Source organism: Gorilla gorilla, chromosome 18 (assembly GCF_029281585.2).
Source record: "Gorilla gorilla gorilla isolate KB3781 chromosome 18, NHGRI_mGorGor1-v2.1_pri, whole genome shotgun sequence".
Taxonomy (NCBI): Eukaryota; Metazoa; Chordata; class Mammalia; order Primates; family Hominidae; genus Gorilla; species Gorilla gorilla.
The window spans coordinates 20,304,277-20,328,920 of NC_073242.2; the positions used below are offsets into that span (position 1 = coordinate 20,304,277).

At 41.6% G+C, this 24,644-nt stretch overlaps 1 protein-coding gene and 1 long non-coding RNA gene across 2 annotated transcripts in view; one reads left to right on the plus strand and one right to left on the minus strand.

Annotated features, from left to right (window-relative positions):
• ACSM1 (acyl-CoA synthetase medium chain family member 1) overlaps positions 1-24,342 on the minus strand; it is a 68,344-nt gene extending 44,002 nt beyond the window's left edge. The window contains 5 exon segments of the mRNA XM_019011934.4: positions 8,454-8,661; positions 11,418-11,628; positions 17,221-17,463; positions 23,900-24,052; positions 24,171-24,342. Of these exon segments, the coding sequence (XP_018867479.2) occupies positions 8,454-8,661; positions 11,418-11,628; positions 17,221-17,412 (611 nt within the window). The 5' untranslated portion in view covers positions 17,413-17,463; positions 23,900-24,052; positions 24,171-24,342.
• LOC109023666 (uncharacterized) lies at positions 451-8,374 on the plus strand. Its single transcript, XR_002003113.4, has 2 exons — positions 451-1,004; positions 5,359-8,374. It is a non-coding gene; the product is annotated as an uncharacterized lncRNA (long non-coding RNA).
• Positions 24,343-24,644: the final 302 nt, after the last annotated feature.

Here is a 24,644-nt window from a genome sequence, read left to right on the forward strand (position 1 = left end):
AAATAAGACTTTAGGTTTCCTGCCTACAAGGAATATGTAACACAATAACCCCCTGACTTTACAAATCTCCTTTGCACAGTCCCAGGGGTGAGTATATTTTAATGAGAGGAACATGGAAGGTTGACTTGCTGAAAAATGTGAAATTTTACAGATAAAGCAACTGAGATCAAGAGAGGGCAAGGAACTAGGTCAGGGTCACATAGCAAAACAGTGACATAAATGAGGTTTCTGACAACTGACTTGATGACCTTCCTACCACTGGCTGCTTGTCTCTCACCACTTGGGAGTGAATGGCATTCTTCTACCTGTGGAACAGGAATTAAAAGAAATTAAAGAATGTGTAAGCAAAACCTCAGTTGTATGTAAGAAAACCCAGTTGCCCCAGAGGAAGAGAAAGAGGTGGAGTCCTTTTTCTCCTGTTTCTCTGCCTGTTTCTCTGTCTGTGGCTAGTGAGCCTTATCTCTCCCTTTCCCAGGCATTGTGAAGACCCTGTTTCTCTAGCTGTGCAGCTGCAAGGTCACTAGACAGATAAACCCAAGTTGCAAAACATGTTTTTCCTTGAAAAGTAAATGATGTAATGCATGTCTCAATTGAATAACTGTCTTTGTTTCTCACTTCTGTAATATGCTTCCCCCTGAACAGATCTCTCCCTCCCCCCTCTCCACCCCCAAAATGCTTAAAAGGTAACCTGACTCTTTGTTCTGGGCTCAGTCCTTTGGATATTAATCTGACTGGGTTGGCTGGTGCACCTAAATAATACATATATCCTCCTCAACCCCATCGGTCTCTCTGATTCCTAAATCATCCCCAAACATTTCATAACAATTTTACTGTCTCCTTTGCCCATGGGACTAGCGCCCTGGGGCTGTGGAAGACCTGGCATCCAAGGCATGCCATGGGGGAGTTTCACCCGGATGGAGACTGGCTCTCCCCCCATCCTGCCCAGCAGTGCAACTGAACCTGAGATGGGGCTGCAGGATGATACCAGCACTTCAGGAACCGCGGTAAGGAGAAAGGGCCCAAGGTAGGAAAGCCCATCCCATAGGGATGAAGGTGAGCTTGATCACCTCCCAGGGACCAACCACTCATCCAACCCAGAGTGGCTGGGGGTGGCAGGAGTGGCCCGCCAATTTGGATGAACCTCGTGTCCCCCTAACAAAGTGAAAGTGGTTCACTGGTGGAGAAAATGGGCCGATACAGCGGCAAGCACAGCAAGGAAGAGTTTGCTGGCAGGATGGTAAGAGTGGCTTGCCACCCCAACTGGGAGTGTGTGGGTGTGTGCGGACCTACCCAGGACACCAGAGAGGTTCGTTTCCTCTGATGAAGAGTCCTGGGGTAGGAGTGGTGTGTGTATGTGTGTGAATGTGGGAATCTAACTAGGCTCACCCGGGACACGAGAGAGGGTTGTTTTGTCCGATGAGGAGTCCTGAGGCAAGGGAGGTGTGTGAAAGTGTGTGAAAGAGACGGTCTCAGGAGAGGCCAATGCAGGGAGTAATGTGGGGAGGCACAGATCCCTTAGCGCAGGCTGTGTGCTCCCAGGCCAGTGTGGGGGAAATCAGTCCTAGGATGTTGCATATGGCTGATAGGTTGAGCTTCACAGCTGCAGCAGTCTGTGGCAGGGAAAGGCACATTCCTGGTTAAGCAGCGTCTGAAACTCCTGTAATAGGACCCAGTCTGGTGGACCTTAGAGTGAAAGTGCACCTCAAGGGAGGAAATGGGAGGAAAAGCATGGAAACCAACTCCTTTTGGAGTGCATGATAAAGAATTTTTAAAAAGGATTTAGAGCTGATTATGGGATGAAACTGGATGTTCAAAAGTTAAGGACATACTGTGAATTAGAATAGCCCTCTTTTAGTGTTGGATGGCTGACCAATGGCACTATAGGTAAATTGGCTGTGTGTTTTAAGGTAGTGACTAGCCCTGGAAGACAGCCAGGGCATTCAGACCTAGTCTTTATATTGATTCATGGCTAAATGAATGCAGCCCTGCCTAGCAGTTTATTGTAGAACGTTCACAGCTCACACCCAGAGAAACCAGCTGCGCTGGCAGCTACGGAGTTAAAGGTAAAGTCACAGAGGCTTGTAGCACCAAAAGTGAAAAGTGAAAGCCAAAAGTAAAAGTAAAAATCAGCTGCCCCGGCAACTATGGAGACAAAAGAAAAGTCTCAGGAAAGAGAAAACCAGTTTTGCAAGAACCACAGGAGGGCATAGAGACCCCTCCTCCCTACATTCCAACCTACCTCCCTTTACCAAGGCTAACTGCCCCTAAGGAATTAAGTTCAAAGAGATACAGGCTCCCAGTCTCACCTGAGAAGGAGAAATTAGAGCTCCAGGAAGTTAAAGTGAAAGGCTGGAAAAGTCAGGGAGGGTGTCTCAGGTCTGGTCATGCCCAAGTTATGCTTACGCCTCTTAAGAGGACAAGGGGACACCCACTAGGACCCAGATGATGCAGTCCAGCTTCGGCACCTACAAAAGTGCCAAGAAGCCCTTCTGCAAAGGCTAAAGGCTGGTAAAAGAAAAAGGCAACCAATATAAAAAATCTCAGAGGTGCTCCAGGGTGCAGATAAAAGCACCAGCCAGTTTTAAGAAAGACTTTCTGAGGCATTTTGGTTGTACACTCTGTTTAACCCTAAGGCTGCTGAAAATCAGTGCATGGTGGACACAGCATTTGTAAGGCAGGCCCAAGGAGATATCAGGCACAAATTGCAGAAGTTAGAAGCTCCGTAGGCGTGAATGCAACTCAGCTTATTAAAGTGGTTACAAGGTGTACATTAACTGAGTTCAGGAGGCAGAGAAGAAAGCTGATCAGAGGCTTAACAAAGGCTAATTTACTAGCAGCAGCCCTTATGGGAAGAGAAGCTGGCTTTGCAAGGAGGCATGGACGTGGGCGTGAACACAGTCATGGAAAAGGCTGGTTTGGACAGGAGTTTGAAAGCTGGCCAAGGCTAGAGAGAGATTAATGTGCACGGTGCAAAAGTAAATGACACTAGAAGAATAAATGCCCCAAAAAATAAATAAATAAAATAAGGAGAATGGTCAAGGCCATGGTATAAAAAAAAACCCTCCAGCCAAGGGCTACTGCACCCAGGAGAAACCCAAGACTCCCTGCACCTGCTGTGAAAGGCAGGACATAAAGTGTCAGAAAAAAGCTCAAATCTGCTCTAAAAGTCTCCAGTATTTAAGCCTTTATATAAGCCAAGAGGAAAGATGGCTTAGTAGTAAACAAAAGCAATCTGTTTGTACACTTCCTACTCCAACCACCTGGTGTCAAATAAGAGAGTTCCTAAGGGCAGCAATGTTCTGCTGCATTTAGATCCCAAATTTCTAGCTTATGGCTAAGCCACAAAGAGAAGGAAAGAAAGAGCCCCTCCTCTAGGAGGCTAACCAGGAGAAGACTTTTAAAGAAATTTAAAAAAAAAAAAGCCTTGACTCAGGCCCCAGCTTTAGGACTGCCAGATCTAACTAACTAAACTTATCTTCTTGTATGTCCATAAGTGAAAGGGAGGCCATGAAGGTTCTAACTCAAGCCATAAGGTCATGGCATCACCCAGTGACATACTTATCCAGGCAATTAGATTCTGTGGCACTTCACTGGCCTCCTTGTTTTAAAGCAATAGCTGCCATTGCCCTACTGGCTCAATAAGCTAACAAACTAATTTTAGAGACTGTGAATACCCTAAACCCGGCTACCTTGCTCCTCATCAAGTCAGTACCAGGAGACCCCCTTCATTGCTGTGTAAACGTGATAGATGAAGTGTTCTCAAGCCAGAGAGATTTGACAGATAGGCCCCTTGGGGACCCAGACATAGAATATTTTACTGATGGAAGCAGTTTCATACGAAAGGGAATCTGCTGAGCTGGGTATGCAGTGGTGACTTTGGACTCAGTAGTAGAGGTGCAGTCTTTGCCTACAGAAACTTCTGCTTAGAAAGCAGAGCTAATAGCTCTGACAAGAGCTCTCTGGCTAGCAAAAGACCAAAAGACAAATATTTGCACAGATTCCAAATATGCTTCTGACACTTTCCATGTTCATGAGGCTATTTACAAAGAAAAAAAAGGCTTTTAACTGCTGAAAGTAAAGAAATAAAGTACAAGGAAGAAATTCTACAGCTCTTAAATGCTGTATAGGCCTTAAAAGTTGTGGCAGAGATGCACTGCAAGGGGCACCATAAAGGAAGAATACTAAAGGCTAAAATAAATAAATAAATAAATAAATAAATAAATAAATAAATAAATAAATGAGACAAAGAGGCAAAGCAGGACAACCCCACCTTCTAAAGAAGAAGCCTTAGCTATACCTCTCCTCCCAGAGATTCCCCTCCTGTAGATCCCAAGCTACACTCCAAATGAAAGGGCTTGTTTTGCCCAGGAAAATATCAACTACATTGAAGAAGGATAGTAAAAATTTTCCAGTGGGAGGCTAGCCATCCCTGAAACGGTGGCCCCCAGATTTGTAAAACAGTTCCACCAAGGAACTGACCTGAAAAAAAACACACAAAAAAACAGCACTAAAGACATTATTAAGGCATCATTTCTATGTGCCATGGCTCACTGCTATTACTCAAGCCATTTGTAAATGAACAATATTTAACTTGTGTTCAGAACAATCCATGACAAGGGCTTACTCTGCCCCCAGGAGCTCAGGAAACAGAAGCCATGCCGTGTGAAAAACTGCTTATGAACTTCACCGAATTACCCTGTGATGGGGGCTATCAGTACATGTTGGTGTTCATTTACACCTTTTCAGGATAAGTCAAGGCCTTCCTCACCGGGACAGAGAAGGAACTAGAGGTGACCAAAGTGTTGTTAAAAGACATTATTCCCAGATTTGGAATGCCTCTAACTCTGAGATCTCACAATGGACCAACATTTGTGGCTGAAATAGTTCAGGACTTAACTTGACTATTAAAAATAAAATGGAAATAACATATAGCCTACAGACTGCAGAGCTCAGGTAAAGTGAAGAGCATGAACCAGACACTAAAACAACTGCTGAAGAAATTGTGTCAAGAAACTCATCAAAGGTAGGATCAGGTCTTGCCCATGGTCCTCCTCCAAGTCAGGTGCACCTCCACCAAGCAAACTGGGTATTCGCCCTCTGAGATTTTGTTCAGCCGGCCACCCCCCATCATCTGTAAACTAGAAGAACTAACTTTAAGAAGGCAAATGCAGACTTTAAGTATGGCCATGCAAAAATGCATGGCTAGGTATAGAAAAATGCCTATAAGTCTAACAGACCCAGTACACCCTTTCAAACCTAAGGATTTTGTTTAAGTTAAAAAATGGAATCCAACCACTCTAGGACCCATACAGGATAGGCCTCATATTGTAATCATGTCTACTTCTACTGCTGTTAAAGTTGCAGGTGTCACACCTTGGATTCACCATAGCTGGCTGAAACTAGCGGCAGCAGTGACTCCCGACTATGACCAGTGGATTAACCAACAAGACCCTGATCGCCCCACCCGAATAGACCTACGGCGAATCCCAACCACCAGTAAGAAGGACAAATGCCCTGCTCTGACCACACTGGAGGCTGGTCAGTCTACACATGGCTGAAGCTTGAAGATCTTGCAAGCTCTGCTCTAGTCACATCCTGGAAGCTGACTAGTCTACACACAGCCGAAGCTAAGAGGACCATCTCTAGATAAGTAAATGTAGATAAAATTTATAAGCCTAGTTATAATTGTTCTGTTGTTACATTATTACTGCAAATGCTGCAAATGTCCATGCCCAGAGGAAGGTTTGCCATGCCTATGTGTAGTGTAAGCATGTTTCTATTACATACACTAATGTTGTTACCATTTCTGCCTATACTAGAAGGGGAGAAATCTCTAGAAGGATGCCCACACTGTGTACATACTACCTGGGTAAGGAATACCATAGTTAAAACTCTACTGTACCATACCTACAGTACAGGAACCAAGTTAGGAACCTGCACATACAACCAGACCACCTATTCGGTCTGTGACCCAGGAAATAACCAGCTATATGCATGTTATGACCCTAAGCTCTTACCCTATGAATTCTGGTTTGAAATACATATTAAATCGGAGGGAGAAAAAGAAGGAGAGTTATAGCTCGAACAAAAGAAGCCCCTCCCTCCTGTAAAGGGCCTATTTCCTTGTACTTTGATGCCTGCTATGCTGCATATGTTCACAATCCTAAAAAAAACAGAAGCAGTCTGCAATGGTGTAACACAAGAGAGGCTTAGCAGGAGCAGCCCTAAGCATCTGTACAAAGAACCACAAATCCGATGCCCAGACTGTAACATTCAGTGGTCCACACTAACACAACTCCAATATTTATATTCAGGAAGGAGTGCTCTGCTAAGTAGTATGTCAACCAAACCAAATTGTAAGACAAGAACATGCAATCCTTTAAATTTTACTATCTTAAAGCCAGAGATACCTTTCTGGTCTACAGGACAGACAGCACTATAATGACTTGATAGACTAGGAGCAGGCCTTGGAGTTCCACTACTAATTGTCAAAAAGACTAAAAGGACCCAAATGCATCCAACCCCGCAATTCTGGGTCCATAATCATTCTATAAGCATTTGGATAAGCCAGTGCCTGAGCTTCCCCCACCAACCAAAAACTTATTTGCTCAACTAGCTGAAAACATAGCTGGCAGCTTAGGAATTTCCTCATGCTATGTACGTGGAGGAACTAATATGGGGAACCAGTGGCCATGGGAGGCAAAGGAATTAATGCCACAAGATAACTTCACTTCGCTTAACCCTGCCAGTGAACCAACAGCCTCAGCCAGTGTTTGGTTGTTAAAAACCTCCATAATTGGAAAGTACCGTATCGCCCGTTGGGGAAAGGCTTTCACAGAGGCAGTAGGAGAAATAACCTGCCTAGGCAACAGTATTATGATGAGACTAAAAACAAAACTCTATGGAGAAGCACCCAGAATTACTCCTACTTACCAGATCCAAATCCCTTATCTCCATTCTCTACCCTAAGCCACACTTGGCATCAGCTAGAGGTTCCAAATGCTTCGAAAGCACCCTCTGGCCTATATTGGATCTGTGGAGCATGGGCATATTGGCAACTGCCAGCTAAATGGACAGGAGTATGTGTGTAGGAACAATCAAGCCATCCTTCTTTCTAATTCTCCTAAAGCAAGGGGAACTCTTATGGTATCCAGTTGATGATGAAAATAAAAGAAGAACTAGAAGAGCATAATCACAAAAATAGACACAAATGTCAAAAAGGATGTGGACATAGGAGACTGGAAAGATAATGAATGGCCTCCTGAAAGAATAATTAAATATTATTGGCCAGCTACCTGGGTGCAAGATGGGTCATGGGGTTACCACACCCCAATCTATATGCTCAACTGCATCATAAGGTTGCAGGCAGTCTTTGAAATTATAACCAATGAAACGTCAAGGGCACTAGATTTATTGGCAATACAAGCAACACAAGTGAGAAATGCTATATATTGAAATAGATTGGCATTAGATTATCACTTAGCCTCTGAAGGAAGAGTATGTGGAAAATTTAATTTAACCAACTGTTGCCTAGAAATTGCTAATAATGGCCAGGTTGTCATGGAAATCAGAGCTAGAATGCACAAGTTGGCCCATGTTCCAATTCAGACTTGGTCCTAATGGTCCCTGGATTCTTTGTTTGGAGGATGGTTCTCAACCTTTGGAGGATTCAAAACCCTCAGTGGTGGGTTTTGTTTATTCTTGGCATCTGCCTCATCCTCCCTTACCTTTTACCCCTGTTTATTAGGAGCATTCAGTCAACTATAGAGGCAGTAATAACTCAACACACTACTGCACAGTTGATGGCATTAACCAAATATCAGCCACTGCCAGTAGAAGAAGCTCAGCTCTGTGAAGAGGTGGCAAATAGTGGTGCTTTGTATTAACACCTTTGTTATAAAAAGCAACAAAGGGGGGAAATGGAACAGGAATTAAAAGAAATTAAAGAATGCATAAGCAAAAACTCAATTGTATGTAGGGAAACCCAATTCCTCCTGAGGAAGAGAAAGAGGTAGAGTCCTTTAAAAATTCACTGCCTGTTTTTCCATCTGTAGCTAGTGAGCCTTATCTCTCCCTTTCCCAGGCATTGTGAAGACCCTGTTTCTCCAGCTGCACAGCTGCATGGTCACTAGACAGATAAACGCAAGTTGTAAAACATGTTTTTCCTTGAAAAGTAAGAAATGATGTAATACATGTCTCAATTGAATAACTGTCTTTGTTTCTCGCTTCTGTAGTATACTTCCCCCTGCACAGATCTCCCCTCTCACCCCATGAAATGCTTAAAAGGTAACCTGACTCTTTGTTCAGGGCTCAGTCCTTTGGATGTTAATCTGACTGGGCTGGTGCACCTAAATAATAAATACATCCTCCTCAACCCCACTGGTCTCTCTGATTCCTAAATTATCCCGCAACAACTATACTCAGAGATCATATTCATCAGACCAGAGACTCACTTAACCAGCGATCGGAAGTCCAGCCACCCTTCACGGCTGTGATCAGACACCAGGAGCTTGGTTTTCAGAGAGGGGCACTGAGAAGCTATGGAGTCCACCTCTGAGGCAAGGGCATCTATGGTCACAATGCCCTTGGCTTTAGACAACTGTAGTCAATAGAGAATGTCTTTGGCCTTCAACAGGATGGTCGCAGGAATGAAGATGATCCCTGGGGATGAGAAAGGAACTGATTGTTTTGGTTTCTTTTTCACAACCATGGGCTTTAGACTTGGCTTGTCTGCATCGAAATACCCTAACTTCTTGTTATGTAAAGCACGGGCCACAGAACAACAGCAGCAGCACTATCCAGGATGCAGAATCTCACACCCTGTTTCAAACCTACAGAATCAGAATCTGCATCTTAACAAGTTTTCCAAGTGATTCTTTTGCACTAAAATTTGTAAGCCCTGCCCTAATCTTTTCTACTGTAAATGGATCTAGCCAAAAAATGGGTGGACACTGCTTTACACACGTTTACACAGGATCTGGAAGTATAGATGTAAACAGAACAGTGTCTCTGACATCAAGAATAGCTGCATCTCTCCCCCATCTTTCCCTTCTTTTTCCCCTTTCTGTCATTCCTTGGATGTCATCTTGAATGTCCCCTCTTTCCTTCATTCTGTATTTCACCACATTGTCCTTTGAGTTTTTTGCATTCCCTTCTATCTCCATTGCCAACAGTGAGCTCAAGGCTTTGTGTTTCCTTCTGGATTCTCATCCCTCCACCAGTTTTGAATCTTCCTGCTACCCATCTTCCATATTATTATTTGCTTAGTTCCATAAACATTGACTTTTTTTCCTCTGAATTTCTTTTTTTTCTTTTTTTTCTTTTTTTTTTTTTTTAAGGTGGAGTCTGCCCCTGTCACCCAGGCTGGAGTGCAGTGGTGTGATCTGAGCTCACTGCAACCTCAGCCTCCTGGGTTCAAGCAATTGTCCTGTCTCAGCCTCTCCAGTAGCTGGGATTAAAGGTGTCCACCACCACGCCCAGCTATTTTATTATTATTATTATTATTTGTAGTAGAGATAGGTTTTCACCAGGTTGGCCAGGATGGTCTTGGACTTCTGACCACAAGTGGTCTGTCTGCCTTAGCCTCCCAAAGTGCTGAGATTACAGCTGTGAGCCACCATGCCTGGCCTCCCTACATTTCTTCTCTGCACTAACACCTGTACCCTCTCTCCAGGAAAACACCACACTTCTCGTCCTGACTTTGAAGATGCTGCTTTCTTTCCATCTTTCTCCCCTACACCTTATTTTCTATTTCAAAATGGCCATGCCTCACCCCATGCTTGGAATGTCCTTCCTTTGTTTCTAATCCTCTTTAATTCTTCTTAGCCCAGAGGGCTCAGCTCAAGTCTTTTTTTATTTTTGAGAGTCTTGCCACCACACCTGGCTAATTCTTTCTTTCTTTCTCTCCCTTTCTTTCTTTCTTTCTTTCTTTCTTTCTTTCTTTCTTTCTTTCTTTCTTTCTTTTTGTATTTTAGTAGAGATGGGGTTTCACCATGTTGGCCAGGATGGTCTCGATCTCCTGACCTCAGGATCCACCCACCTCAGCCTCCCAAAGTGCTGGTATTATAGGCCTAAGCCACCACCCAGGCCAAGTCTTAGATTTCCCATGGACCATCTTATAGGTCTACAGATGACATGGCTTTTCATCTCTATACTCCTTCCACCAGTTTTATTACTTCTTGATTTCACATGATCTGGCTGAATGAATCACATATTTTATTTGTGAGAGAATATGAGACGGAGAGAGAGAAAACATGATCAAGAGTATGGCAGAGTGCTGTACACATGATAAAATGAGAGAAGTGATTCAAAAAAGAATCTGTGAGTCACTGATTCTAATCTATATACACAAAAAATAAGTCATCAAAAGGGGAAGGGAAATCTCTACATAAGAATTCTAACTAATAAATGAAACTGACAGAAATAGAAAATTTCCATGTAAAACCAACATGGTAATATTCAATTCGGTAAAGAATCATCACTAGGTACTCAAACCATAATGTGAAAGAGTGTTAGGGAATAGGAATATTCACACAATCGCTTAAGGATCACACAATGAATTATTTATTAATTACCAGGAAAAATTGTGCCTTTGTAAAGGATAAAGGTTTTCTGTGAAAACCACCTTGCTCAAGTGATAAAACAGTATAACTGAAGAGGGAACAAACTGACTTCAGAATATACCCCCTGATGTGATGCACAGAGGAAGACACAACTTTGTCCTTGCAATTCTCCTGCCTAACGTGTCTAATCTGAATATAATCACAAAGAAAGAGTCAGAAATACAAATTTGGAGGTATATTCTACAATACAACTTGCATTCTTCAAAAATGTCACTGTCATGCAGAAAAGGCTGTGGAATATTTTGGATCTTATCAGATGCCTGCTTTTGTGTTTATGAGTGTTTACCTGGTGTTCATAGGTGTCACAATGCCCACTAGTGATTCTTAAATAATTCAGTAAGAAAGGAAGAGAAAGAGAGAGGGAGAGAGTGCTCAAATATGGAAAAACATTAACAATCGATGAATCTTTAAAAAAGTAAGACTCTCTGAGGCTGTGCAAGAGAAAGTGTATGTGTGTTTGTGTGTGTGTGTATGAGACAAAGTTTGGCACTGCACTTGAGAGTGTATGAATGTGAGAGTGTGAGGGAGAGAATAAGAGAATTTGTGAGGGAGTATGAGAAAGACAAAGACTGTGAAGAAGAAAGGAGGTACAGAGAAGAGAAATTGTTTTGTCTCTAATTAAACTGATAATTCCCACAGGGCAGGAAGCCTTGCTTTGTGGTCCCAGCACAGAAACTGGGGCGAAGGCTTCAAAGCTGTGTCAGTGCCAGGCTGGGTGCACAGCACCTAATATCTCAGGACTCATTGGTTCTAGAACAGCCCCGAGGTCCACCAGGTCCCTCTTTCATCACTGACCTGTTCGCATGCAGCCCACAGCCACCAGCCACCACTCAGGAACTCGAGGCAGCATCAAGGCCAGATGGTCTCCCTGTTGTAGGCCACAGGTCTGTGTGAAGACGTTGGCTACACGGCGGGTTAGGTCTCCCATCTCTCTGAAGCTCCACTTTACTTCATCCCCTTGGCCATTCACCCACCAAAAGGCTGGATTTGAACCTCTCTTGCCCTCCTAGTCAAGACCATATATTATGTGTTATTTTCTGCTTCAAAGAAAAAGGGCACTTAGTAAACTAATCCACAGCCATAGTCACGTTCCAATGTGAACACAGCTTAAGGACTGAGATCCCATTTTAAAACATTTATACAGCCAGGCGCAGTGGCTCATGCTTGTAATTCCAGTACTTTAGGAGGCAGAGGCAGGTTGATCATGAGGTCAGGAGTTCGAGACCAGCCTGACCAACATGGTGAAACCCTGTCTCTACTAAAAATTTAAAAATTAGCTGGGCATGGTGGTGCATGCCTGTAATCTCAGCTACTCAGGAGGCTGAGGTAGGAGAATTGCTTGAACCCAGGAGGCAGAGGTTGCAGTGAGCCAAGATTGCACCATTGCACTCCAGCCTGGATGACACAGTGAGACTCCGTCTCAAAAAAAAAAAAAAAAAAAAAAAAAAAAAAAAAAAACTTATAGCATCAGGAGAGGTTTGGGGGTGGAGCGGGACTTCTGGCCTACTGTAGCCACCCTGCCTCAAGCCACATAAGACCATAAACAGCCTTTATGCTTCCTATTGAAGATTTAAAACTCCATTCCACCACATGCCTGCCTTAATTCCATATGGACTGTGCATTCCTCTCTGTGCCTTAGTTTCTCCTCAATAAAATGCTGACAATAATTATTACCTAGAAAGTAGCAAAGTTTAAATAAGTTATTTACATAAAGCATGTAAGAGTGCCTGTCACATAGTAAATGCTCAATAAATATTACTATTATCACAATAAAACGAAACAAAAGAGGCTTACTTAATTGCTAAATTTTTGAAAAAAAATTTTTTAATTAAGTTACTCTTAGAGGTGAGGGCAGTAACAAAGCAGACTAGGAAGCTCCAGGCCCTTTTTTGCCTCATAGAAACAGCAAGATTCTACCTACAGAAACAACAGATGGACTGAAATAGCTTCATGGGAGGTCTAGAAACCAGCCAAGGATCTGCAGAAAACCAAACAAATGCCCCCAGTCATGAAAAAGCCATACTCAATTCCCACTTACACAGGCAGGGGAACAACACACACTGGGGCCAGTCTGAGGGGTCAGGGGCCATGGGAGGGAGAGCATTAGGACAAATAGCTAATGCATGCGGGGTTTAAAACCTAGATGACCAATTGATAGGTGCAGAAAACCACCATGACACGCATATACCTACATAACAAACCTACATGTTCTGCACTTGTATCCCGGAACTTAAAGTAAAATAAAAATAAATAAATAAAAGCTAAATATAGAGCCGGGCGAGGTGGCACACACCTGTGGTCCCAGCTACTTGGGAGGCTGAGGCAGGAGGATAGCCTGAGCCCAGTTTCAGGCTACAGTGATTGTGCCACTGCATTCCAGCCTGGGAGACAGAATGAGACCCTGTCTCAAAAAAGAAAAAAAAAAAAAGTTTAACTACGGAAAGTGATTAACATGTTAATTGGTATGACTGCAGTAGTATATGTACAATAAGACATCATGTTGTACACCTTAAATACGTATGATTAAAAATTTAAAAAGGAAAAAAATGAAAAAGCCATACTCAAAATGGTAGAAAATTTTGTGATTTTTTTTTCTTTTTTTTGGTCACCATTGCCCCCATCTCTTTCTGGTGTGGTGCGGTGCAGTCAAGAGGAAGCCCCCCAACTCCCAGCTCTTCTCTCAGGACTGAAGGAAAGGAGTGAAACTTGTTTACAATGTTCTGGCTTGTCCAAGGGTTGTGGAGGGACTGGCTCCTGTCTTGCCTGACTTGCAGGTCAGATAGAAACCATGGCATAATTTGAATATGATGTTGGGGGTCTCTGAAAGCAGTGGTGGGTGACAGGCTGTGCGAAAACATCAGACCTGCAGGCACGTAGGGGAAAGAGAAATACAATAAAACATGTAAGGCCCTGAAGAGAAGCAAGGAAGAGACTTTTAGGGAAATTAAGAAATTAAAACAGCCATTTATATGGGAAAATTAGCGAGGTGGGGCGGGATGCACACACAGAGGCCAAGGAAAGATAAATGCTAGAAAAGGCCTGAGAAGGCCTAAAGCCTTCACACTATGAAGATTAGTGAAGGTCTACCCCTGCATGCAGCTGCTCTTCAAGACTGAGAGAGGGGGCTGCTTTTTTCTAATGCCTAACTTTCAACATAAAAACATAAGGCACACAAAGGAGCAGGAAAACATGGCTCATTCAAGGGAGGAAAATAAATCTCCAGAAACAAACCCTAAATAAACACAGGATTCAGCTACTAGGCAAAGATTTTAAATCAATTGTCTTAAATAGGCTCAAAGAGCTAAAGGAAACCACAGATCCACACCTAAAGGAAATTAGAAAAACTGTATATGAACAAAATAACAATACCAACAAAAAGATAGAAATTGTATATTAAAAAAGAACCAGGCCAGGCACGGTGGCTCATGCCTGTAAACCCAGCACTTTGGGAGGCCGAGGCTACCGGATCACTTGAGGTCAGGAGTTTGAGACCAGCCTGGCCAACACGGCAAAACCCCATCTCTATTAAAAGTACAAAAGATAAGCCAGGCATAGTGGCACGCACCTGTAATCCCAGCTACTCAGGAGGCTGAGGCAGGAGAATTGCTTGAACCCAGGAGGTGGAGATTGCAGTGAGCTGAGATCGTGCCACTGCGCTCCAGCCTGGGAGACTAAGCAAAACTCTGTCTCAAAAAAAAAAAAAAAAAAGAACCAAACAATATTTGGAGCTGAAAAATATAGTAACTAAATAAACATGGTAACTAAATTGAAAATTCACTAGGGGTTCAATGGCAGATTCAAATAGGTAGAAGAAAAAATCCATAAACATAGACAGGTCATTTAAAATTACTGAATCTGAGAAGAAAAAGTTAAAAAGAAGGAAGAAAAATAAACAGAGTTTGAGGGAATTATAGGACACTATCAAGCCAACCAATATACCCATTTTGGGCATTCTAGAAAAAGAAAGAGAAAGAAATGGGCATAGAGGTTATTGGAAGAAATATTGGCCCCATGATCCCCAAATTTGAGACAATGCATGGTAATACAAATATGAGAAGCTCAATAAACCTCAATAGAATAAATCCAAGGAGGACCAATATCAAGACACATTATAATTAAACTGAAATCAGCAAGAGAAAAGCAACTCATGTACAAGAGATTCTCAATAAGATTATCAGTGGATTTCTCAGTAGAAACCTTGAGGCCAGAAAGAAGTGGATGATATATTTAAAGGGCTTAAAGAAAAAAAAAGCCAACCAAGAATTTTACATCCAGAAAGATTCTTCAAAAGTAAAGGGGAAATTAGGGTATTCCCAGATAAACAAAAGTCAAAGTTTACTATCTCTAGACTTGCCCCTACAAGAAATGCTAAAGGAAGTCCTCAAGGTGAAATAAAAGAATGCTGGAGAGGAACTCAAATATGAAAATGTAAAGTTCTCTTATAAATATAAATTCAAGGACAAATATAAAAATCAATATTATTATAAGTTTGGTTTGTAACTCCACTTGTTATTTGTTACAGTATTATAAATCATACAAATAATTATAAATATATGTTAACTTATTAACATATATTTAATATGTTAATATATTATATTATATATTAATATATGTTAACATATATTTACAATATATATGTTAAATAAATGTTAATTAAGCAATATACAAAAATGTTATTGATGACATCAATAACATAAAGTGTGGGGAGGGGCTGGCTGGGATAGAATTGTAAAGGGGAAGGATTTTTACATTTAATTTTCATTATTGGCCTTATAATGTCATGGGAGTAGGGTTTTTGTATGTGATTAAAGTTAAGTTGTTATCAGTATTAAATAGATTGCTAGAACTACAAGATATCATATTTAATTCCCATGGTAACCACAAGGCAAATATTTATTGAATATACACAAAAGGAAATGAGAAGAAAATCAAAGTGTGTCACTACAAAAACTCAAATAAACACAAAAGATGTCAGTAAGACAGGAAATGAGAGACAGAAAAGCTATGAGACATCAAGAAAACAATTACCAAAATGGCAATAGTAAATCCTTGCCTATCAGTAGTTACTTTAAATGTAAGTGGACTAAACTCCCCAGTCAAAAGACATAGATTGGCAGAATGGATAAAAAAAAAAAAATCCAACTACATGCTGTCTGCAAAAATTAAGCTACTTCTATGTGATTGAATATGATAAAATCAATGAAAAACTTTTAGAATTGTTTTTATAATAAAATGCTTATAGTTTAATATTAATTTTGAAAAGCAAAATTGCATTTATATTACTCAAATTTATATAGTAATGTTCACCCATTCACCTCCTCCTTTTACTTCCTTCCTCTCCAACCCATCTCATGTTTCAAAAATTCTCAACCAGATTTCCAGTCTGGGCAATGAAAAAAATGAATTTATACTCTTAAGGCAGAGATATTTTGGCATCATCAGATTGGGAGACTGGTTAAATAATGGATTGTGAAATCAGACAGCCTGGACCCAAACCCTGCTCTCCCACTTATTAGACATGTGATTTCAGTATATTCGTTAAATCCTTGGAACCTCAGTTTCTTCATTAAGGAAATAGAGACAATAACAGTACACATCTAATTAGATGATTAAATGCAAGGTGATTGCCAAGGCACATAAAAATGCTCTCTGTAACTGAGGGTTTTATTTTTCTTGAGGTTACTATGCAAATTCAGAGAAAAGAAAAAGAAGGTGGTGGGGAGGAAGATGCCATAAAGGCATGTAGGCTTTGGATAGTGATACATGAATACATGTTCATGGAACACTTAAAAATTATATTAACTCCCCAATTCCATCTCAGGGGGATTCTCTCTTCTGTACAAAGACAGTGCTGGGTGACTTTTTACACTACCATATTGGCAGCTGTGAGTTAGTGGCTATAAATACCATCCATTGTCTACCTGACTCCTAATGTCACTACTGCTTCTCTCTTGGTCTGTGTCTTGTGAGAAGACAAACCAAGCACTTGGGGTTTCTGCAGAAACACATAACCTCTGGAAGACACAGGGCTTGGTTTTTCTTGACATACCTTAAAGCCACAGTCAAGTAGGTAGTTGACAAGGAGGAATCTAATTAGACTTGCCATCCTCATGGGAAGATGGATGGCCTAACATAGGTAAATGTGTCAGACACTCATGTGCACATTCAGGTGGTCTATCCCCTCCTCTGCATGCAGTCTCAAGTCAAGCCCAAGTGTGATGACATGAATACCAGTTAAGACACATTGTCCCATTCACTGAAGATGAGAACTCAGACTAATACGAATTTGCTGACCTTGTGACTAGAACTTTGCACCTGGTCACAATTATAGTACCCTGATTGAATAAAAGATACATTTACCTATTTTCTTGTTTTTAAAGGAGTTAATTCCTCATTTCATAGATGAAACCACCGAGGCTCAATGAAGTAAGGAAATGGCCAGGCTGGGAATAGAACCTTGAAATATAAGCTTCTTCCACAACACTGATAAGTTGAGGCAGAAATAATTTTGGTTCCGTACATTTCAGCCTAGTAGGAGCAAGATAAGGAAAGTGAGGCCACCCTTGTTCTTATATTGCCATCACGGCAGATCTCTTACCTTCTCCTTTTGAGCCCAGTAGTCCAGTACATAACTTGCAAAGTTAAATTCCTCCGGTACTTCATAGTCATTCCATCTTGGGGCTCCAAATTCTGATAAAGACAGGCAGCGCAGCTGTGAAGGGGCAGGGTGGATGTTGTGGAAGGATTTGTGGATGCCCCAGAGGGTCCGGAACCTCATTAGCCACTGCATGATGAAACAGTCCTCAGAAACCAGGCACAGAGTTCTTAAGTCACCACCTGCCTTGGGAAGAGATGGCTAATAGATTGGCTGTGTATCCAAAACTTTCTCCCTAAATTGGGTGCATGTTTTTGGTTAATTGCTAGAGTTATAGCTTTGTTTCAGGTCACCAGAATTTGGAAGGCACCACTGATTGATTTTGGTGGGGATTTATCTTCCCAGCTGAGGAACCACATGGCAGAAAACGCTGGGGAGGTTCTATAGCTACTATTATGAGTTTGGTGCGCATTCCTAGGGGTCTTCTCCTTCAACCTGCTAAGATGTCAGCCCAGGATGGAAGCCATATGGTCATCCCTTTTGTGGTAGAGCAACTCGCCTTTTGGAAAGTTCTGTACCATATAGTGTCTTTACTTTAGAAACCTCCCTTTCTGCCAAGCCAAATCATGTTGTTGCCATGGAAGCTGTGATATCTTTATATGATCCCATCCCATGACTAAAGTTGATTGGTCCAGGGTTGAGCAGTCATTTCTCATGACTTTGTAACCTAAGCTGGGCCAATCATAATACCTCTCCAATGTGTGTGTGTGTATGTGTGTGTGTGTGTGTGTGTGTGTGTGTGTGGTTCTAAACAGATTTAAATATATCAGGCTGTCTCCCTCTGGTGGAATGCACATTTTGTGTGCTGTGTGTGGTTATGATTCCTATCATGTGGAGACAGCCCCCCTACAGGCGAGAATGAAACTGATGTGCAGAAACAATGAGATGAGGTGGAGTAAGAATCCTGCAGTCATTCAAGTCCCTGGTTCAAATTGTTCCTCTGCATGTCTGCCCCTGTCTTGTTAATATTCTCTGGATTCTGTAAGCCAAAAGTTTCTCCTTTGCCTGAGACTGGATTTCTGTCACTTGAGACTATAAAGATACTGAAAAATATACACCATCATCCTCAGAGCAGATGCTGCTGTTGACAAAAAGAGTTAAACTCTGTAAAATATTTGAAGAGATTTATTCTGAGCCAAATATGAGTGAACCTGGCCCGTGACACAGCCCTCAGGAAATCCTGAGACTATGTGGCCAAGGTGGTTGGGGTACGGCTTGGTTTTATATACTTTAGGAATGCATGAGACATTAATTAAATACATTTAAGAACTGTGTTGGCTTGGTTCAGAAAGGTGGGAAAACCTAAAGTGGGGGCTTCCAGGCTGTAGGTAAATTTAAACATTTTGTGGCTGACAATTGGGTGAGTTTATTTGAAGACCTGGGATTAATGGCAAGGAATGTTCAGGTTAAGGTAAAGCTTTGTGGAGACCAAGTTTTATTGTGCACCGGTATCTCTCAGATACCAGACGTCAGAGAGAGAGCAGGTTGTAAAATATGTCTTAGACCTAAAAGGGTATGTGGCTCTTAGTTGATTGTCTCCTGGATCTGGGAAGGAAGGAAAGAAAACAAAGAGGAAATGGGGTTCTCTATAGAATGTGGATTTTTCCTACAAGAGACTTTGCAGGGCAATTTCAAGGTATGGCAAGGAAATATACTTTTGGGTAAAACATTTTGATTTTCTTCTTGTTATACCAGAGTCTGATTGGAAAGTAAGTCTCGATATACATGGTTAAATAAAACCATCTGATGAGAATTTATGGTTTGTAGGGCATAACTCCCTAAGCCCCTTAGATATGAATTTCAGCAAGATAAAAAATCAGAGCTTAGGCCAGGCACAGTGGCTCATGCCTATAATCTCAGCCCTTTGGGAGGCTGAGGCAGGTGGATCACGAGGTCAGGAGTTTGAGACCATCCTGGCTAACATGGTGAAACCCTGTCTGTACTAAAAATTTGAAAAATTAGCCAGGCATGGAAGTGCGTGCCTGTAGTCCCAGCTACTGGGGAGGCCGAGGCAGGAGGATCACTTGAACCTGGGAGTTGGAGGTTGCAGTGAGCCGAGATCATGCCACTGCACTCCAGCCTGGGCAACAGAGCAAAATTTCGTCTCAAAAAAAAAAAAATTCAGATCATAGTCCTCACTGCTAATGTCACTGCACTTTCCAATTGACTGGGATGTGGCATTGAGTTCTTCCCTAGAGTAGCATTCAGGACAGCTGATACCAATGCATCAGAGTTGACACATAAAATTAAACCTTATTGCCCCTTCAGATCCTGAAATATGCTGCCAATATGACAGCAGGAACCTCCTTTATTAGGATCCTTCTTGAAGTTTGATTGGAAAAAATGGCTTAAGCTGGATCCTTTCTTTCCATGTAAATGTTGACTGAAGAAAGCTATTTCTCAAACAGCTTTGAGATTGAAGCACTTTATCATCATGAACATTTAAGTTCCCTCTTGCTCACTTTCAACAATGATAAAATACTGACAACAGACCCATATAATAGACAATAGAACTAGTAATGGCCAGTGATGCTGGGTCTTTATTTCAACTTGTTGTCGAGTGGCTGGAGCTGAGAATTGTCTGCTTTATTTAAATGAGATGTTCTCCAGTTTGATGCAGTTCCTACCACTTAATTTTGTCCCTCCTGCCTGCTTCTCTCCACTTATTGTAGCTGTCCAGCCCCTGTGTATATTTGAGCTTAAAATCTCTAACCTAGGCCAACATCCCAGGAGAGGCAGGAATTTCCCCAAAGTCATGATGCAATTTTAATATTGTAAAAAGTAAAATAGAGGTTCCTCTTCAAAGACTTTCCTCCCCATCTAATTAGGAATAAATAGTAACTTCTCTTAAAAGCAAAATTTATTCAAAGTCCTGTGCTAAGATTCTTAAATATCTGCTAGCTGTAATAAAGAAATCAATGTACTTTATGTTCTTAGCTCCCACAATTTAGCCTAAATATTTGCCCTGGCATTCTTATACTGGTCCAAGCAAGCATTAGGCCATAGCCTGTTCCTCTTGCTTATTTAAAAGTATTTTAATCTTTCTCAGCATTTCACGAGTTACTTCCTCTTTCCTTTGTTCTCCTCTACCTTTGCCTCTTTAAAAAAGTTCTAAGTTGCTAGCCAATCGGGACAAATACAGAATGTGAGGTCCCGTTCCAGCCAGTGGAAACCGGACACAGCAGTAGGGTGGATACGTCAGGTTATAAATGACCCTGTCTCCTTTGTTCTATGTACTCTCCTGGCAAAACTGCTGGCAAGTGTACCATTTCTGTAGGAAGTAAAAATGGCCTTGCTGAGTAAATTAAATTTACATTCAAGTCTTATTTCTTTACGGCACCAAGGAACAAACATTTCAAACAATACTATAGCCAAGTTGGTTCTAGAAGCCCATCACCTCTGTTACATTTTCCAACACACACCTCCTTCCACAGGCATGAGCTTAGTTTGGGTGAGAATATCAAACTTAGTTGCGATTTTTCTATGCAGGTGTCTATATGACCTCAGGGTCTTCCTTAAAATACAAACTCACCATTTTTCCTGAAGACAGTTCAAACAACCCCTTACTAAGTGACTAAAGACCAAAACAAAAGGGAGAGATATAGTGAGGGAATCCATTAACCAGTTATCATGGTTTGAACTGTGTCCCCCATGAATGTATGTGGTGAAGTACAAACCCCAATATTTCAGAACACCACTGTATTTGGAGATGGGGTCTTTAAAAATGTAATTAAGTTAAAATGAGTTATTAGGGTGGGCCGTAATCCAATACGACTGGTGTCCTTATAAACAGAGGAGATTAGGACACAGACACACACAGAGGGAGACCATGTGAATGTGAAGATAGCCAAGGAAAAAGACCTCAGAGAAAACCACCCTGATCTTGGACCTCCAGCCTTCAGAACTTTGAGAAAATCAATTTCTGTTGTTTAAATCACTCAGTCATTAGTAATTTGCATGGCAGCCCTAGCAAACCAATGTACTCCTCTTGATCAAATAAAGAAGAAATGACTTTGGCATCATCTCACAAATGTGTTTGTGATTCTAATTTAATCTTCATCACATGAGAGGGCCAAACACAGTGCCCAGCTGTGGAGAACTGTGGTAGCTGAAACAGCATGGCCCTAGAGATCGAACAACACGGGCTCAAATTCCAGCACTTTCATTTCCCACCCGCATAACTTGGGGCAATGTATTTAACCTCCCTATAAAAACATAGGCATATTGGCAGCACCTATTGCCTGAAGCCATGGTGATAAATGCACGATATCCTGCAAAAAGCATTCAGCACGGACAAGTATTTTAGAAATAAGAGCTGTTGCTAGTTAACACACTTTATAGGGAAGCTCTTATAGAGTAGTTAAGCCAGAGGAAAAAAATTTCCTTAACTTTTGGAGTTAAGGTCTAAAGAGAAGGAATGGGGATGAATACCTGAACATAAGACACCATAGGACTGGTATATGTCCAGCTTTTTCACTGATTATCTATCTGTCTATCTATCTATCTATCTATCTATCTATCTATCTATCTATCTATCTACCTATTACCTATCTATTATCTATCTATCTATCATCTATCTATCTACCTATTACCTATTTTCTATCTATCTATCATCTATCTATCTATCTATCTATCTATCTATCTATCTATCTAGATATATAAGAACCTGATCTCCAAGTGTTGAGGACTGAAAATCAGATATCTATATGTCTATGTCTGCGTCTATCTCTATCTCTATCTCTGTATGTATGTTAAGCTTCATTTCTAAATCTATTTCTGTATCTATATACCAATATTTACATTTATACCTATATCACTATCTGTGTATATCTATACATTAATATTAATGTCTATAACAATAACACATCTACACTGTAGTCATGTGCCACAATATGATGTCATTGTCAGTGATGGACCACATATACAGAGTGGCCCATACAATTATAATGACATATTTCTACTGTACCTTTTCTATGTTTCAATACACAAGTACTTACCATCGTGTCATGACTGCCTACAGTATTTAATACAGCAACAAGCTACATAGGTTTGTAGCCTAGAAGCAATGGGCTATAGCATATCGCCTATATGTGTAGAAGACTATGCTCTGTGGGTTTGTGTAAGTACACTCTATGAATTCCCATAATAACAAAATCACCTAACAATGCATTTCTCAGACGTATCTTGGTTGTTAAGTGATGCATATCTCTATCTCTATCACTATCTCTGTCTCTATCTCTATCTCTGTCTCTGTCTCTGTTTCTATCTCTATTTCCATCCACATCTGTCTTCAGATTTGACTTCACAAAGCTTAGTTTGTCTATTTCTCACCGTGCTTGACATAGTAAGTACTCAACAAAAAGTTAGATTCTTCCCTTCTTTGTCATAATTCAGAAAACTGAGTGATGAAAGTCAGAGAGAGAAAAGCCAGTGTGCCCACAAATTATCTGAGTTATAGAAAAATATATTTTTTCTTTCTCAAATATTTATTATAGGTGTACCATGTACAGTTTTAGATACTATTGGAGATTAATTAAACTGAAAGAGTTCCTACCCTGTTAGAGCATATCATTAAAGCACATCCTATGAAATCATTTTAAAGAACAATTTTCTGAACTGCTTAAAGTGCATTCTGAAAGCAATTTGACATGGTAGCTTTGAGAGGCAGCTGGGCTCCCCACTCTATTCCCAGATACATCGTGCCTTGAACAGCTCCTGCAACTAAGCTTTGACTTCACAGGACTTGGGACTGATAAAGCTATTTAATGAAGCAACATACTTACTGTGTTATAGGGTATCCCAGAGTTACAGAGCCAGGGCTAGATGTTTGTCTCTGTTGTCTAGCAGCTGGGTCTTTGGTGCTGTTCATGTCTCTGAACTTAAGCGCACAGTAGTAATAATACCTTCTTCCCAGCTCCCCATAAGGATTAGTGTGATAATTTACTTGCTGGCACTGAATGAAGTGCACGGTAAGGACTCAATAAATGTTGAGGTACCTTTTAACTCCCAGCAAATTCTGAAGCCAACCCCCTCCCCATTAGATGTTAACCATTTTTTTTGAAACTGTCACCTGGACTGGAGTGCAGTGGTGTGATCATAGCTCACTGCAGCCTCAATCTCCTGGGCTACAGTCATCCTCCTGCCTCAGCCTTTCAAGTACCTGGGACCACAGGCATGTATTACTATGCTTGGATAATTTTTTTTAGAAGGCATTCACTTTATAGAAAGTGAGCCAACTTCTGCATAGATAGAAAAGATTTCCTTCAAACATTCATCTCTGACTTTGTGCCTGTCTCCCACGGCTCACCACATTCAGAGCTGCCTGACACGAAACCAGTCCCCATTTACATGCCAGCCACTGTGCTAAACATATTACATGTACGTTCCCATTTATTCCTCTCACCCAATATCACCATTGTCATTTTGCCTCTAAAATGAAGTGCCAAGAAGTTAAGTGACTTGCCCAAGGTCACTCAACTTAAAAGTAGCATTGCCAGAACTTAAAATTGGATTACACACACACACACACACACACACACACACACACACACACACACACAGAGAGAGAGAGAGAGAGAGAGAGAGAGAGAGAGACAGAAGCTGTCCTTCACCTCTGTCTTACCTGGTACTGTTTAGGACGTAGCTGAGCTAGGTCCCTGGTAGGTATGGAAAAGGAGGTTGAGCTCTCTTTTGTAGGTTCAGTTCTCTCTGATCAGGTGATCCGCAGGATTGTGCACCCAGCAGAACTTGGCTTCTGGCCACAGCGAAGGGGGACCTTCAACAGAGAACTTGTTAGGAATTGGGTAATTCAGTAGGGGGAGGAGATGCTCAGGTAATATAGGACAGAAACAATTATAGGCCTCCACGGAGAGATAATCACTTAGAAAACAAACCATGTGGGCCGGGCGCAGTGGCTCGCGCCTGTAATCCCAGCACATTGGGAGGCCGAGGCGGGCGGATCACGAGGTCAGGAGATGGAGACCATCCTGGCTAACACGGTGAAACCCCGTCTCTACTAAAAATACAAAAAATTAGCCGGGTGTGGTGGTGGGCGCCTGTAGTCCCAGCTACTCGGGAGGCTGAGGCGGGAGAATGGCGTGAACACGGGAGGCGGAGGTTGCAGTGAGCCGAGATCATGCCACTGCACTCCAGCCTGGGCGACAGAGACTCAGTCTCAAAAAAAAAAAAAAAAAAGAAAAACAAACCACGTATATGAAGTCATCTCCAATTCCTGTGGCATGGCTAGGGGTGTGAATGAACTAGATCCAATGGTGCATTTTCACTAGTTCTCTGTGGCTAACCTGCTCCCCCTTCCCAGCCCTACATCACCATAGTCTCCCTTAAATGACAGCTGAAAGTCAGTGTAG